This window comes from Physella acuta, unplaced genomic scaffold (assembly GCF_028476545.2).
Source record: "Physella acuta isolate Inbredline_101_S28 unplaced genomic scaffold, ASM2847654v3 ptg000184l, whole genome shotgun sequence".
Taxonomy (NCBI): Eukaryota; Metazoa; Mollusca; class Gastropoda; family Physidae; genus Physella; species Physella acuta.
Genome location: NW_026731703.1, coordinates 68,135 through 83,924, shown reverse-complemented (window position 1 = coordinate 83,924; position 15,790 = coordinate 68,135). Strand labels below are relative to the sequence as shown.

The 15,790-nt window shown below is 38.4% G+C and overlaps 1 protein-coding gene across 2 annotated transcripts in view; it reads right to left on the bottom strand.

The window, feature by feature from the left end:
* The window catches only part of LOC131936683 (dynein axonemal heavy chain 5), a 59,834-nt gene that overhangs the window by 39,500 nt on the left and 4,544 nt on the right, over positions 1-15,790 (bottom strand). For both annotated transcript variants that reach the window (XM_059293732.1, XM_059293733.1), the window contains exons 4-28: positions 12,035-12,201; positions 11,670-11,877; positions 11,405-11,568; positions 11,093-11,269; positions 10,567-10,680; positions 10,365-10,472; positions 9,517-9,669; positions 9,123-9,279; positions 8,714-8,850; positions 8,429-8,574; positions 8,210-8,333; positions 7,953-8,090; positions 7,609-7,815; positions 7,150-7,313; positions 6,822-6,975; positions 6,510-6,681; positions 5,910-6,179; positions 5,588-5,791; positions 4,075-4,313; positions 3,707-3,908; positions 3,196-3,431; positions 2,463-2,681; positions 1,078-1,209; positions 464-633; positions 5-245 (exon numbers count right to left, since the gene is read on the bottom strand). In XM_059293732.1, coding sequence (XP_059149715.1) covers positions 5-245; positions 464-633; positions 1,078-1,209; positions 2,463-2,681; positions 3,196-3,431; positions 3,707-3,908; positions 4,075-4,313; positions 5,588-5,791; positions 5,910-6,179; positions 6,510-6,681; positions 6,822-6,975; positions 7,150-7,313; positions 7,609-7,815; positions 7,953-8,090; positions 8,210-8,333; positions 8,429-8,574; positions 8,714-8,850; positions 9,123-9,279; positions 9,517-9,669; positions 10,365-10,472; positions 10,567-10,680; positions 11,093-11,269; positions 11,405-11,568; positions 11,670-11,877; positions 12,035-12,201 — 4,403 coding nt within the window. The remainder of the gene's footprint in view (positions 1-4; positions 246-463; positions 634-1,077; positions 1,210-2,462; positions 2,682-3,195; positions 3,432-3,706; positions 3,909-4,074; positions 4,314-5,587; positions 5,792-5,909; positions 6,180-6,509; positions 6,682-6,821; positions 6,976-7,149; positions 7,314-7,608; positions 7,816-7,952; positions 8,091-8,209; positions 8,334-8,428; positions 8,575-8,713; positions 8,851-9,122; positions 9,280-9,516; positions 9,670-10,364; positions 10,473-10,566; positions 10,681-11,092; positions 11,270-11,404; positions 11,569-11,669; positions 11,878-12,034; positions 12,202-15,790) is intronic.

Genomic DNA, 15,790 nt, shown 5'->3' with positions numbered 1-15,790 from the left:
TTACTTCAATTTCTTCTTTGTACTTGAGCAAGGGTGCCTCTAGAATGTTGCGAAGTGTGAAGTTTTCACCTTCTACATCAAAGTGATGTGACGTCAGGTCTGACATGCGCTGCCAGTGTCTTTGTTTCATGGCCTTGTTGGCCATCAACTCCAGGAGGGGAACCATCTCATTGAAGTCATCAATTGTTCTCTTCAGGTCCTCAAAAGCTGGCCAATCCTTCAAAGCTCGTGGAAGTTTACGGCACCTGGTAAGAGAAATTTTTTTCTTTTAGTGAAAAATGTCCCCAGTTTTTCTAAACTAAATCTTTAGTTTTTTTTAAAACAGGACAAACGATGCACTAAAAGGACAAGTGGTACACTAAAACAGGACAAACGATGCCCTAAGAGGACAAACGATGCACTAAAAGGACAAGTGGTGCACTAAAACAGGACAAACGATGCACTAAAAGGACAAGTGGTGCACCTGTTCTGGAAATCTTGCAGCTCGTTGTTAATCTTGTCAATGTTGACATCTTGCCACAAAATGTCGTAGTAGCCGTGCACCGTGTCGATGACGCTGTTGTACAGACCATATAACTTCTGCAGGAGGTTCAACTCTTTCTTGATTTGGTTCAGCTTGGGATAATCTGATGGCTGGGAGAACATAGTTTATAAGCTACTCATTACAGCTTGGGATAATCTGATGGCTGGGAAAACAAAGTTTATAAGCTACTCATTACAGCTTGGGATAATCTGATGGCTGGGAAAACAAAGTTTATAAGCTACTCATTACAGCTTGGGATAATCTGATGGCTGGGAAAACAAAGTTTATAAGCTACTCATTACAGCTTGGGATAATCTGATGGCTGGGAAAACAAAGTTTATAAGCTACTCATTACAGCTTGGGATAATCTGATGGCTGGGAAAACAAAGTTTATAAGCTACTCATTACAGCTTGGGATAATCTGATGGCTGGGAAAACAAAGATTATAAGCTACTCATTACAGAGTGGAAGTTTAGGAACAAACTGGATTGGCTTGTAAGAGTAACAAAAAAAACTTAACAAAAATTAACCAAAAAAAAGAAAAAAAAACTTACAGAGAGCCCGAAGAGTTCCTCTCCCCCTGTGTAAGTGATGAACTTTCTGTACAGTGTGTCAAATGTGTTCTGGTAGATGATCAGCCTGTCTGAAGCTTCTCGGGGTGCCACTCCAGGAACCATTGGACCTTTCTGTACACAAACATTTTAGTTTACATTTCTAGGGAACCACTGGCCCTTTCTGTACACAAACATTTTAGTTTACATTTCTAGGGAACCACTGGCCCTTTCTGTACACAAACATTTTAGTTTACATTTCTCGGGAACCACTGGCCCTTTCTGTACACAAACATTTTAGTTTACATTTCTAGGGAACCACTAGCCCTTTCTGTACACAAACATTTTAGTTTACATTTCTAGGGAACCACTAGCCCTTTCTGTACACAAACATTTTAGTTTACATTTCTAGGGAACCACTAGCCCTTTCTGTACACAAACATTTTAGTTTACATTTCTAGGGAACCACTAGCCCTTTCTGTACACAAACATTTTAGTTTACATTTCTAGGGAACCACTGGCCCTTTCTGTACACAAACATTTTAGTTCACATTTCTCGGGAACCACTGGCCCTTTCTGTACACAAACATTTTAGTTTACATTTCTAGGGAACCACTAGCCCTTTCTGTACACAAACATTTTAGTTTACATTTCTAGGGAACCACTAGCCCTTTCTGTACACAAACATTTTAGTTTACATTTCTAGGGAACCACTGGCCCTTTCTGTACACAAACATTTTAGTTTACATTTCTAGGGAACCACTGGCCCTTTCTGTACACAAACATTTTAGTTTACATTTCTAGGGAACCACTGGCCCTTTCTGTACACAAACATTTTAGTTTACATTTCTAGGGAACCACTGGCCCTTTCTGTACACAAATATTTTGTTTACATTTCTAGGGAACCATTGGCCCTTTCTGTACACAAACATTTTAGTTTACATTTCTAGGGAACCACTAGCCCTTTCTGTACACAAACATTTTAGTTTACATTTCTAGGGAACCACTGGCCCTTTCTGTACACAAACATTTTAGTTTACATTTCTAGGGAACCACTAGCCCTTTCTGTACACAAACATTTTAGTTTACATTTCTAGGGAACCACTAGCCCTTTCTGTACACAAACATTTTAGTTTACATTTCTAGGGAACCACTAGCCCTTTCTGTACACAAACATTTTAGTTTACATTTCTAGGGAACCACTAGCCCTTTCTGTACACAAACATTTTAGTTTACATTTCTAGGGAACCACTAGCCCTTTCTGTACACAAACATTTTAGTTTACATTTCAAAGGTCAATGTATGGTTCAACAGGAAACATCAGACAGCTGCAATAATTTATTCTAATGTGGAATGTTTGCTGTAAACAGAAAACTAAAACAACCCACCTCATCATAGCTTCCATAGAAGTCGTCACAATCCACCTTGAATATCTTGACATGTTCAATGAGTTCCTTCTTAAAGTCAGGTTGTATTTTGATCAGGTGGTCCTGTACCTCAATGGACTGGGCCTGAAGCCTCTCCCATGAGTAGCGCAGGGTGTCACATTTCTCAGCCTCCTCTTTCTCTGGCTTGAGCTCATGTCTGTTCAACATGGCGTAGGATTCCTGGTGACAACATCACATATCAATTCACATAAACTTCATTTTAAAAAAATTAATCAAAATTTGAGTTTACTGCAGTATTGAGTGCTCAAAATAAAAATTACATATAAATATGCATTGGTGGACTTTAACTTAAACCTTAACCCAAAATCTCTCATGTAGGCAACCAACCTAGTGGCATCACTCAACAGTGTGGCTACTGGTGCTATAACTTAAGGGTGTCACTCAATGTTGGTGGCTATAGGTGGTATAACTCAGGGTGTCACTAAATGGAGTGGCTATAATTTAGCATGTCACTGCTCCTTCAACAATGTACAAATACAGTAAACCATTTGGTGCAATCTTTCATTTTGGTGTCACCCAGCATGGGTAGCACCCAAACCATGCCCAGTGAAGCCACTGAACCAACCCAAACAATTCTGTGAACCAGACAGACCATAGCAGTGTTTTTTTCACATGCCCATTTTTTGACCAGGCCATCTATTAAGTCTACTCTCAATTTGTTTTGATCATGTACCTCAATAGGTGCAATGCACATATCAATCCTGATCTCATTCTCTCGGATTTCTTTTAGAGAAGCCATTGCAAAGCGGATGTCATCCAGGTCTTTGATTGGTCGCAGCAGCCTCTTACTGAAGTCATCAATAAAGCTGAAAATGTCATCCATCTGGTTTTTGTACTTTTGATTACAGAATTTCCCGTAGAGCATTCTCCAAGCTTTGGTCTCATTGGTCAGGCCAATTTTTAAATGCTCTGAAATTGAACAAAAACTGTAGTTTTAACATTTAGTTGGGAGAAGGGGAGGGTACATAAAAATAATATAACATCTACCTTTCACTAGAATTAAATGTTACAAAACACATATTTTTAAAACATTATAATATTTGAAATACCTCATTAGTCTGAGTTGCCATTCTAATTAAAATACGCTCTGCTACTATTCAATTGTAGCTTTAAAATATCACTGTCTAATCTAATCTGTATATAAGGCAATAGGACCAGTATAAAATATCATTGCCAAAACTAACCTGTATATAAGGCTATAGGACCAGCATCGTAGTACTCTGGGAGACTGTTAATTTCAACTTCCAGCACTTCAAATCCACGAATGGCAGCTTCAAACTCAGACAACTTGGGATCTTCCTTCATAAACTCATCTAGGGCAACTTCTCTGTCTTTCTCCCAGATTTTTTGGTAGTCTGCAAACTGGTCCAGGGCTGTTGTTACCTCCTGGTGAGGAGAGTTTAAAACATATCAACATAGCAGTTTAACAACACAAGCATTTTAAATAAAATACATGACAAAAAAATGTCTTAAAACTTAGTTTAAAAAAAGAAAGTTTATTGAATCAGCAATCTTGTTTCCAACACCGAGCTAGTGTTAAGCCAACTGTTACCTTTTTGTTGGAGTTGATACTGGTGGACAGCAGTGAGGCAAGCTTTGCTATCTCTTTATTTTCCATGACAGATTTTAAATAATTTTTGGGCTGTTGAACAATGGCGTAGCTTCTCACTGACTCTACCCCGTCCACTTTTTTTGCATGAGGGTCAATGTGGGATATGTCGGACTGGGCGACACTTGCCACACTGCCTCGACGATCCATTCCATCAGGACCCTGGGTCTGATCAACTTGTGCTGCAAAAATGAACGTTAAACTTCAATAAAGTACAATTATTTATTCAGAATATATCGCACACAAAAAATGAAGAAATTTTCAACGTTCAGAATCTTCAGAATTAATTTATTATTTAGATGTTTCCAAAAAAATTGTTGAAACAATTTGTGACCATCCACAAGTTTTAGTGACTTTTAACTCAATCAAAAAGTTACTCTGAGAAGTCACAAATGTACTAGTTAACAGCTAATTACTTGTTAAAGCCAAACATTAAATAAACTGACTTTCAAGTGATATTTTTTAAAATTTCTACCACAAATGTGTAAACATGGGACATAAATAATAACAAGTGACTTAAATTCAAAAATTGATTTCAAGCTCAAAATAGATCAATGTGCAAACTGACACATTTGGTTGAGAAGGGTCACTATGTGTTAAAACCTTAATTGTATTTGGCAATGAACAAAGGAAATAATATGGTTGTTTCTGTTCAGTTAGGCTGTGAATTGATACGCTATTTTTCCAAAGAGCATTGATACTAAACCTTTTGTGACAGAAAGCATGCGGTTGATAGCTGGTGATTTTTTTCAATTGCTAACTAAAGTGAACACAAATAGAATTTTTCAATGAACCTTTTAGTTTTTATAATGGCAGCTCATACTCTGAGAGCACAGCAGCCATTCAAACAAAAATTCTTAACAAGCAAAACAAAGTTTGTGAATGTTCAACGACTTTTTACCTCAAAGCAGCTGTTTAGGAAAAAATAACTTTCTACATTAAACATTTTAACAACCAGTGTTTTTAAATATAAAATTCATTTATTAAAACTTGACTATTATAGTTAGTATCTTGTGTAAGAACAAAGGATATTCATCTTACTAAAGATGAGCTTACAAGTTTAATAAGATCTAAAGGTCACCTCACAAGGTTGTGTACCTGGTTCAATAAGGTCACCTCACAAGGTTGAGTACCTGGCTCAATAAGATCTAAAGGTCACCTCACAAGGTTGAGTACCTGGCTCAATAAGGTCACCTCACAAGGTTGGGTACCTGGTTCAATAAGGTCACCTGACAAGGTTGGGTGCCTGGTTCAATAAGGTCACCTGACAAGGTTGGGTACCTGGTTCAATAAGGTCACCTCACAAGGTTGAGTACCTGGTTCAATAAGGTCACCTCACAAGGTTGGGTACCTGGTTCAATAAGGTCACCTGACAAGGTTGGGTACCTGGTTCAATAAGGTCACCTGACAAGGTTGGGTACCTGGTTCAATAAGGTCACCTGACAAGGTTGGGTACCTGGTTTGACAAGCTTCCTCCTCTCCTTGCTCCACTGAGCCACAGCTCCGCTGACACTGATGACATTCTGCACAGCCTTGTTCAAGGCCTGCTGAACTTCATCCAGTGCTGGGTGCATCACAATCTGAGGGATGGCCAGGGTGGCGTTGGTGCGGAAAAATGGACGACTGTCTCGTTTTTGGTCACCATACAAAGAGCTGTCTCCTGTGTGATAAACAATTACTTCTTATGCAAATAATCATTGATGTTTAATCAAAGGTATACAATTTTTAGTTTTGCTATAGATGGGTCCAAAAGATTATGGTACAACATGATTGCTAACCTATGTAGTGAGCCATTGAACTTGAGGTAATCCTTTTCCTTAAAGATTCCAGCGTGTTTCTTGTGGCTTTCAGCAGTGCATCTAAGTTTCTGTTGTTAAAGTGGGTCAGCAGGTCCATGGCAGACTCTTCGATATTCTCTCTCATCTCTTTCTTCTTCTTTGCTGCTGCGTTGAGTTTAGACGAGACAGGTCTTGACTTACGGCTGCCTGCACGTGAGTGTGGGGCAGAACTGCCTGCAGTTTCTTCCCTTGCTGTCTTCTCTTTCTCGTCTGGTATTAATTAAATTCATTAATTATGGTATTCATTATCAAAAGGTGATTTTGTAAAATAGGCTTATGCATTTGCTTTTTCTAACAAACGAATATATATTTGGTTTTTGTTTATTATAAATAGTCTTTACATTTCTGCTCTTGTTTCAAAATAAATCGCTCCTCAGTTTACAAAAGATAAATTTTAAAATGTTCTATGTAAAAAAAATTTAATGATTCACTGTGAACATCCTCACATGCTGCACTGGTGTAATTTAACAGCATGGTCTTGATTGATTACATCAAATTAGAATTTCCTTCCTAAGTAACTAGTTAATGAATTAGCCTTACCCCCATCTCCTTCCTCTTCATCAAAGCCAGCATCCTCCTCTTCCTCCTCTTCTTGGATTCCCTCTTTCTCCTCAGGCTCCATGTTACACAGCATGTTGATCAGCTCATTGGCTGCCTCCTCCACTGTCTGACTTTTGGTTTGAAGAATTACAGCTCCTTTAGCACACAGTTTCTGGTGATCACAATCATGGAACAAGAAAAAAAAGGATACAGATTTCAAGAAACAAATACTTAGTTCATAATTAAAATCTATACAGTGAAGTAAATGTAAAATATAAGATGTAAATTCAATTTAAAAAGTTGACCACACACCTGCGTATTGTCCAGGAAATCTTGGACAGTCCAAGGCTCATCTTCAGGCAGCTGACAAAGTGTGGTAGTGGCCATGTCTCTGAGGATGGCATCAATGCGGAACTCTGTGACATCATGAGCACGGTCTACCAACAGTTCCAGCTCAGAGAGAGCACTGAAAATCATAAAGTTAAATTGTTTTGAGAGGTAAAAACAAACGTTTTGAATAGCTAACATTATGTTAGGATATGCACACATTAAAAAAAATGACAGCTGCAATATTTTGTATAGAATTTTGAAATATTTTAAAATTATGACAAAATTATATACAAATTATACTTCTTCTCACCAGTAAACACTTTGGATAAAATCTGGTATTTTGATGGCGGTCCACGACAGGGTGGTCAAGCCAGGCTCAAGCACATCGTCCACCTTGGCCAGGTGGAGTCCCATTAAAGCCTCAAATGCTGCAGGAATTTTTCTTCTCACTCTGTTGTTTTCTTCTAACATCATCTAAATTGTTGGTAAAACATTGGCACAATTTTCACTTCTAGCATCATCTAAATTGTTTGTAAAACATTGGCACAATTTTCACTTCTAACATCATCTACATTGTTGGTAAAACATTGGCACAATTTCACTTCTAGCATCATTTAAATTGTTAATAATATATGTGTTAAATTTTGCTAATATGTTTGAAAAATGTTTTTAATGTAGAATTTTTGTACTTAATACTTCTAGAGTGATAATTAAAGAAATCGTTTGTCCATTATATTCTAAGGCAGTTAACAAAAAAAGTTCGACTCACACAGAGAGCAGAGTAGTGGTTCTTGTATTCCATCTCTTTGGCCCTCATGGTTTTGGCTATTGGAGGAATCTCCAGCCCCAGATTGAACATGTGGTTTGTTTCTTTGATCATGGTGAAGATCTGGAAGTCAAAGTTCACATACAACTCCTTGGTCTCTGGGTGTCGCACCAGCAGTGAGGCCTGCAGGCCTGACTTGGCAGCTTCCATCTGGAAATGTCACACAAGGTAAGTAACTCTCAAATGTATATTGTTAAAGCAAAGTATAACGCATATACAGAATAAAATACTGCTGCTTTATGTAGACTAAATTGTAAGAATAAGTTTGTTAAATGCTGGTCTCTTACCTGTCGAAGCCAACCTCTGTGATACAACATTTCAAACTCCAGCAAAACTTTGGCAATTTTGTTGTAGTTTTTCACTATTTTCTTGGCCTCTGACCCCTGAAGGATGGTTCCGTGATATTGGAAAACTTCCATGGGACCCTTCAAAAGAAACAAAATTACATGAAATGAAGCAAAACATGCTACTTTTAAAAGATATTTTTCCTAAAAATATCAAACTTCAATCAATCCTTTTATTGCAGGTACTTCACTCAACCCACCTGAATTCTTCTGAAGAGTTGACGGGCCCACGAAATCTTTCCTCCAATCGGTGGATGATCTCTATCCAAAGGTGGGTCATTCTTTTGTTTCTGATAAATTCTTGAGACCATATCAATGTCTCGGCTGTGGAGAGAGGGTACAACATTACATGTAGACAAACTATTAGTCCTCACCAGTACAAAGGTTAAAACTAAAACCAAAAGCTGCCAAAATGAGACCTGTAATGTTGTAAAATCCTGTGGTACTTCTCATGAATTCCTAAATTCTCTAGCTGCAACATTTCAAACTTGCGCAACAAAACCAATGCTCTGTGTGTGCTGGTGATCTTCTCAAACTTCTGGTCCATCAGCATCACTATTGATGCCTGCAGTTGGAAATAAATAAATAAAAACATGCAGGAGTTACCAACACAAATCTAAAGACAGCTGACTATTTCACCAACAAAAAAAAAGTTATGGCTGCTGTCTGTGCTACCCACATTTACAAAGGTTAAGCAAACACACCTGTAGCTCATTGATTTGCCTCTTGAAATCATCATAATCCTGGTCGAATTCCATTTTTCTTTGGTCAAGGAAGTCGTATGGACGTTTTCTAATGGCTGTGACTATTACATTGAATTTATTGGCCATAAGCTCCATACCTGAGGTAGTAGATTTATCACACAAGATTACATTACCTTCAGCATCAATAAAGCAGCTGTTTCTAATTGATAGTGTACGTAACAAGTGAACTGACCTTCAGCATAAATAAAGCAGTGGTTTCTAATTGATAGTGTACGTAACAAGTGAACTGACCTTCAGCATAAATAAATCAGCTGTTTCTAATTGTCAGTGTACTTAACAAGTGAACTGACCTTCAGCATAAATAAATCAGCTATTTCTAATTGTCAGTGTACTTAACAAGTGAACTGACCTTCAATCTTACTCTCAGCCAGGTGTGAGTACTTGTCCATGGTGTCAAACATGTCCAGTATCTTCTTGAGCCGTCTGGTGAATGTGTCAAACTTGCCAAAAATGTACATCTCAGAGAAGTCAAATGGTCGCTCATTGGCCGTGTTCTCTAACTTTGCCTGACAATAATTTTAACAGCACACGACTCAAACTTGGTACGTCATTCAACATTTTGATCAAACTAATACAGTATCAACCTCATATCAACCTTGTAACAAGCTAGTATCAACCCTGTATCAATCTTGTAACAAGCTAGTATCAACCCTGTATCAACCTTGCAACAAGCTAGTATCAACCCTGTATCAACCTTGTAACAAGCTAGTATCAACCTTGTATCAACCTTGTAAAAAACTGACCTTTGTTTTGTGGAAGTGTCTCTGGTACTCATCATTTAACTTGATGCAGGCATCCAACTTTTGTCTGACAACAGCCATTGGTTGTGACCAGACAGTCTCAATTCTGTGGTCAGTGATGTAAGCTTTACACGCTGTAATCATCTGGTTGGTGATCTGAAACAAGACCAGTTGGACATCAGTTGGAGGAAGGGTAGATATCACAGACTATTGAATCAAGGGCAGATATCACAGACTATTGAATCAAGGGCAGATATCAGACTATTGAATCAAGGGCAGATATCAGACTATTGAATCAAGGGCAGATATCAGACTATTGAATCAAGGGCAGATATCACAGACTATTGAATCAAGGGCAGATATCAGACTATTGAATCAAGGGCAGATATCAGACTATTGAATCAAGGGCAGATATCAGACTATTGAATCAAGGGCAGATATCACAGACTATTGAATCAAGGGCAGATATCAGACTATTGAATCAAGGGCAGATATCAGACTATTGAATCAAGGGCAGATATCACAGACTATTGAATCAAGGGCAGATATCACAGACTATTGGAGCAAGGGCAGATATCACAGACTATTTGAGCAAGGGCAGATATCAGACTATTGGAGCAAGGACTTAACTTTTCATAAGTCAAAAAAACAACCAAGAAACTCAGAAAAACACACTTAGTAATACCTCTCTAATCAACCAAGAAACTATGTTAACACATCCTAAATCAAGTGCTGTGGGGTTGCCAACAAAAAACCTACATAAACAAACTTGAAATGAGGTACTGTATGTAGTTAATTTACCAACAAGAAACCTACATAAAGAAACTAAATGAGGTTCTGTATGGGGTTACCTTAACAAAAAGTGAGGTCATCCTCTCAGAGGTGTTGTAGTAGCGTGAGATGCTGTGGACCATCCTGATAGCATTGATCAGTGCTGGGATACTCTCCAGCATTCCAACCTAACCAAACAAAAGACATGTCAAGATTTTAACTAGCCTCAGATGATATGATATACAAAACAATGTATGCAAAAAAAATGATGTTTAGACTCACTGGGTCACTGTGGTACAGTGGGTCACACAACTTCTCCAGGGTGTAGAGAAATCTAACATTGTCTTTGGCTTCATTGGCTGTATCTGTGATGCGCCGGTCAAGCTCTTGCCAGACCTAAGTCAAACATCAAGATAAAAAAAAACTACTAAATTCTTGCCAGATCTAAGTCAAACATCAAGATAAAAAAACTAAATTCTTGCCAGATCTAAGTCAAACATCAAGATAAAAAAACTAAGTTCTTGCCAGATCTAAGTCAAACATCAAGATAAAAAAACTAAATTCTTGCCAGATCTAAGTCAAACATCAAGATAAAAAAACTATCTTGTCAGATCTGAATAAAACAATCAAACACCAACATTAAAAAACTAAATTATTGCCAGAGCTGAATCAGATCATCCAAGACTTTTATGACTCTACTTCAAACAAGACACAACATAGTGAAAACTCAAATTAATTTTCCCTTTTATAATTTCTTTTCACACTAACAAGAACCAAATTTCTACTACAAAAGAAAAGATGTATTCACTTTGATAAGTTTAGACTTGGCAGCATGAAGGATCCCCAGAACAGCCTTGACATCGTGACCTTTGATCTGGTCCACAAGGTAGTTGAACTTTGACATCCTCTTCTTCCAATGCTCGAGCTCTGCACGAGGACCAATGTCGTCTGCTTCTCTTCTCATCTGCTCACTTTCTGCCAGCACCTGTAACATCAGACAGAAAAGATTACCTGTGCCCATAAGGACCTGTAGCATCAAATAGGAATGGTAAAAGCACCATGATAAGAAATGTGAATGTTAGCTGCTAGTGACAGTGTTGATTAAAGATGAGAGACTCACTTGTTCAATCTGTTTGATCCATCCCCTCATACACTCCTCAATCTTCTCCAGTGACTCTGTGCTGTTGGCCACTGTCTGGTAGTCTGAGATGGTGTTCACTTTAGCCAGGTCAAAGTTCTCACAGGGCTTTAGGGTCACTTTTTCTTCCAGGCTTTCCTGTGCACCTGCAGACCAGACCAGAAGTTGAAATTTGCCTTCCAAACTTTTGACAGTCACAAGGTATGAGCTTAACAACTTGGAAGTCAACAAGTTTACCAACACTTACCAACAAGAACAGATACAAATGAATCAAGGGAGTTAAGAAAGTCATTTCTGATGCCACCTCCTTCCTGATTGGACAGTTGGTCCCATCCATTTTCTAGTTTTTTCAATGCAGGTATAAACACGCCTGATAACACGCTCTCAACTGCGCGCAAAAGACCTCTGCCATTTGTCCCTTGTCCATTACAGTCAAGCATTGTAAAATTGATTTCCTATCAAGCAGGATGTTAAAAATTTTGTTTAAAAGAATTATAAAATTAGGATTCAAATATCCAAAACATTACAAACGTTGTTTTAATTAGATATAATAATAATCCAATACAGAGCTAGACCAATGAGCACTGATGATAGCTTGAGGAGAACGGTTACCTTTGTCATGTTGGCTTCAGTGACGCTGGTGTTACTGCTTGAGGGCATGCGAGTAAAGACCAGACAAACTCCCTTCAATGGAGTCTCCTTCCCATCAGCTATAAATAGCTTTGGCTTTGTTGTTCTAGAGATTTTAGCAGGCGGTGGACCCAGACGACTTGTGTCAGCTAATGATTGGAAACACAAATTTATTTGACATCAGACGACTTCTGTCAGTTAATGATTGGAAACACACATGTATTTGAACATTTTTACCACAAGAAAATAACTTCCATAAATACTGCCATTTTTGGGGGGGGGGGGGGGGTTCTTAAAAAATATAAAAAAGAGCTGCTAAGCAGAAGAGCTAAGATTAGTAGGGAAGGGGGTTAGAAGTCATGCTTATACTGGAAAATAGAACATGAAAAGTGTTTATTATTTTGTTATATAATTTGATTGGGATAGGTTGGTAGTGTAAAGCAATGTTAGGCATTTTATACATTATTGTGCTGGGTGCATCCCTTGGTTAGGCAAAGTTAGGCATTTTATACATTATTGTGCTGGGTGCATACCCTGGTTTAAGTGCCTAGCACTGACTAACCTAATCCAAACCCTAACCATAGACGCTTATGAGGAGTTGGTTTTAAGGTGCATTAAATTGGAGCTGGCAAAAAGTGGCGGTCTTAACTTTTCACCTGTGCAGTTTTTACGTTAGTGGCTGGGCTTATCTCCAAACTGTCAATTTTTTAATTAGTAGGCCAAATCTAGAGTTTACCAGTTTACTTATAGTTACTCTATAGTATAGTCTATAGATCTAGATAAAGGTACTCAATATTAATTTTTTAAATTATAATTTTGTAGCCTAGATCAGCATAGTATAGTCTAATACTAATAGGCCTGTAAATATATTATAACTATTAGTCTACAATTAGATCAAAATATTTCCAGGCCACTGCTATGTCAGGTTTGTCTGTTGAAAAAAAAACTAGATTCTAGCTAGATTTAGGTTATAGATCTAAATCTATGTTTAAAGTTTAAAGCTAGAAAATACAGATCCAGAAGATTTTCTAAACTAGATCTAGATTCTAGATCTAATCTAGAATCTAGATTCTATTTCTAAAATTAAACGTCAAGTGATGACTACACCAGACACCTTCTAATCTAGATCTAGATCTAGACTAAATAAAAGTCTTACAACTAGAGATAAGATCTAGATAGTAGATATATAGATTCTTCTAGATCTAAATCTAGATTAGATTTCTAGCTCTATTTCTAGTAAATTGATTCGAGAACAAAGGTAGTTCTATTTTATATCAATGTATTCGTGAAATACAAATTTTTGCCAGAATGTGTGTGATTTATAAAAAAAAAAAAACACCGCAAAGTTAAGTTGAACCCGCGCTCAGGTTTGGCCTAAAAATTGTTAGGGCCAGACTAGGCTAGAACTAGAAGCAAACAATATTTTTTTACGGTGTAAACAAATATTTTCACACTGTTTTAAATTCATTTGTAGAAAGAAAAAAAATAATCACTTTGCATTATATTTTATGAGCAAATAATACTATGATTTGGCAGTCACGAAGGACTATCGGTTTATTGGTAATCGTTCTATTTCTTTCGATTAAAAATATAAAGCACACTTAAAATCAATGTTTTCCCTTGCAAGTTATGTAGTCGTCGATTTGGGATAGGGCCTATTAGCAGACGATCGATTGGAATGAAGTGGTCCGTGTAAGCTTGTACCCAATGCGTTTATCGCACTTCCAGTGAAATCACAGTCTTGTACAACTTCGTGTAACCTGATAAGATTGGGCACGGCTTACAATAACTGAACGAGTTCAATAATGTGGGGGTTGCCGTTATGGATACGCCCAAGCCATTTTATTTTTACTTAAAATCGGACGTCCATACTTATCTCCTCAACGGACAACAGATACGTAACCCACGTCATAGCCTACATAACATAATGTAGTAATGTGGCAGCCAAAGTTCTGACAGTCAAATATAGCCCATATGTCAGGATTGTGAAGCAAATATTTTTCTGGGTTGAGCTGGCTTAAGTTACTGCGATTCATTAAGGTCATAAAACACGAATACTTTATCTGCTAACGTCCATCGGGGCCTTACCCCTGGTCTTTCAACCTCATCTTAGTTACCCTCCCATCACACACTGGTTACCCTACCATCACACTCTGGAGTTACCCTCCCATCAAACTCTGGAGTTACCCTCCCATCAAACTCTGGAGTTACCCTCCCATCAAACTCTGGAGTTACCCTCCCATCACACTCTGATTACCCTCCCATCACACTCTGGTTACCCTCCCATCACACTCTGATTACCCTCCCATCACACTCTGGTTACCCTCCCATCACACTCTGATTACCCTCCCATCACACTCTGGTTACCCTCCCATCACACTCTGATTACCCTCCCATCACACTCTGGTTACCCTCCCATCACACTCTGATTACCCTCCCATCACACTCTGGTTACCCTCCCATCACACTCTGATTACCCTCCCATCACACTCTGATTACCCTCCCATCACACTCTGATTACCCTCCCATCACACTCTGGTTACCCTCCCATCACACTCTGATTACCCTCCCATCACACTCTGGTTACCCTCCCATCACACTCTGATTACCCCCCATCACACTCTGATTACCCTCCCATCACACTCTGGAGTTACCCCCATCACACTCTGGAGTTACCCAGAGGTTGTCCTTAAACAACATCTCGCAACTTTCGCTGATTTCACATACCCTCATCCCACCACACACCCTGAAATTACATACGTTTTAACGAACATTAACACATTTTCATTATAATATATCCAATACATTGAAAGTTAGCTTTTACAACGCTTGATAAAAACATTATAAACCTCATTCCTATGTATGTGACGTCATTAATGGACCCCCCCCCCCCCACCCAACACACGCCCGTACCAATGTGTGAAAATATATATAGTTGGACACTGCACGTTTTGTCTTCGCCTCTATAGGCAGGTCCCTGTACAGTAGTACAGCAATCCGCCTGTGCTTGAAAGTTAAAACGTCACAATCGTAACGTACTATGTTGTCATGCTTTATCATCCATGAACTGCCGTATTGCATATCGATACTGTCATGCAGTATCACAATCGATACTGTTATGCAGAGCTATAGCACCTGATACACCATTACGAAGAACTTGATAAACTGATATTAAACAACTGACGCGGTCACGGTCGATGCAGGCTCCGATATTTGTTTCAACATGTTCCAGTCCGATGGGTCTAGGAATGTATTTCACAACATTAATGCGTTTGTAATTGATTTCTTCGATTTCCGATAGAGCTGGTAAAAACGCCTGTTCTTTTTTATCCTGTCATACAAATAACCTCGATCTCAGTGAGCAAAGACCGATAACTCGTTCACGCTTCATTCAACCTACCCGCTCTTTCTATTCACGTCTGATGCATTATTTTCTGTTTAAGCGACGGGTTCTAAAAGCGGAGGCCATACAAACAAAAGCGCCGGTCGTGTTAACACGACCATGAAAGCAATGCTGCTAATGGCTTGAAAATAATTTTGTGGTAACCAAGCAGTTCTCACACCTTAACTACCAATGCTAAACGAAATGCTACTAGAATCTACTTTCTTTCAAATAGTCGTGAACACTTCAACACACAACTAAAGGTAGATTGGCAAACAATTTATCCGAAAGCGTAACTTAACAAAAAAGCGAACACAGGCAACACAAGAGTATCAGCCCACTCATCCCCTGTGCTG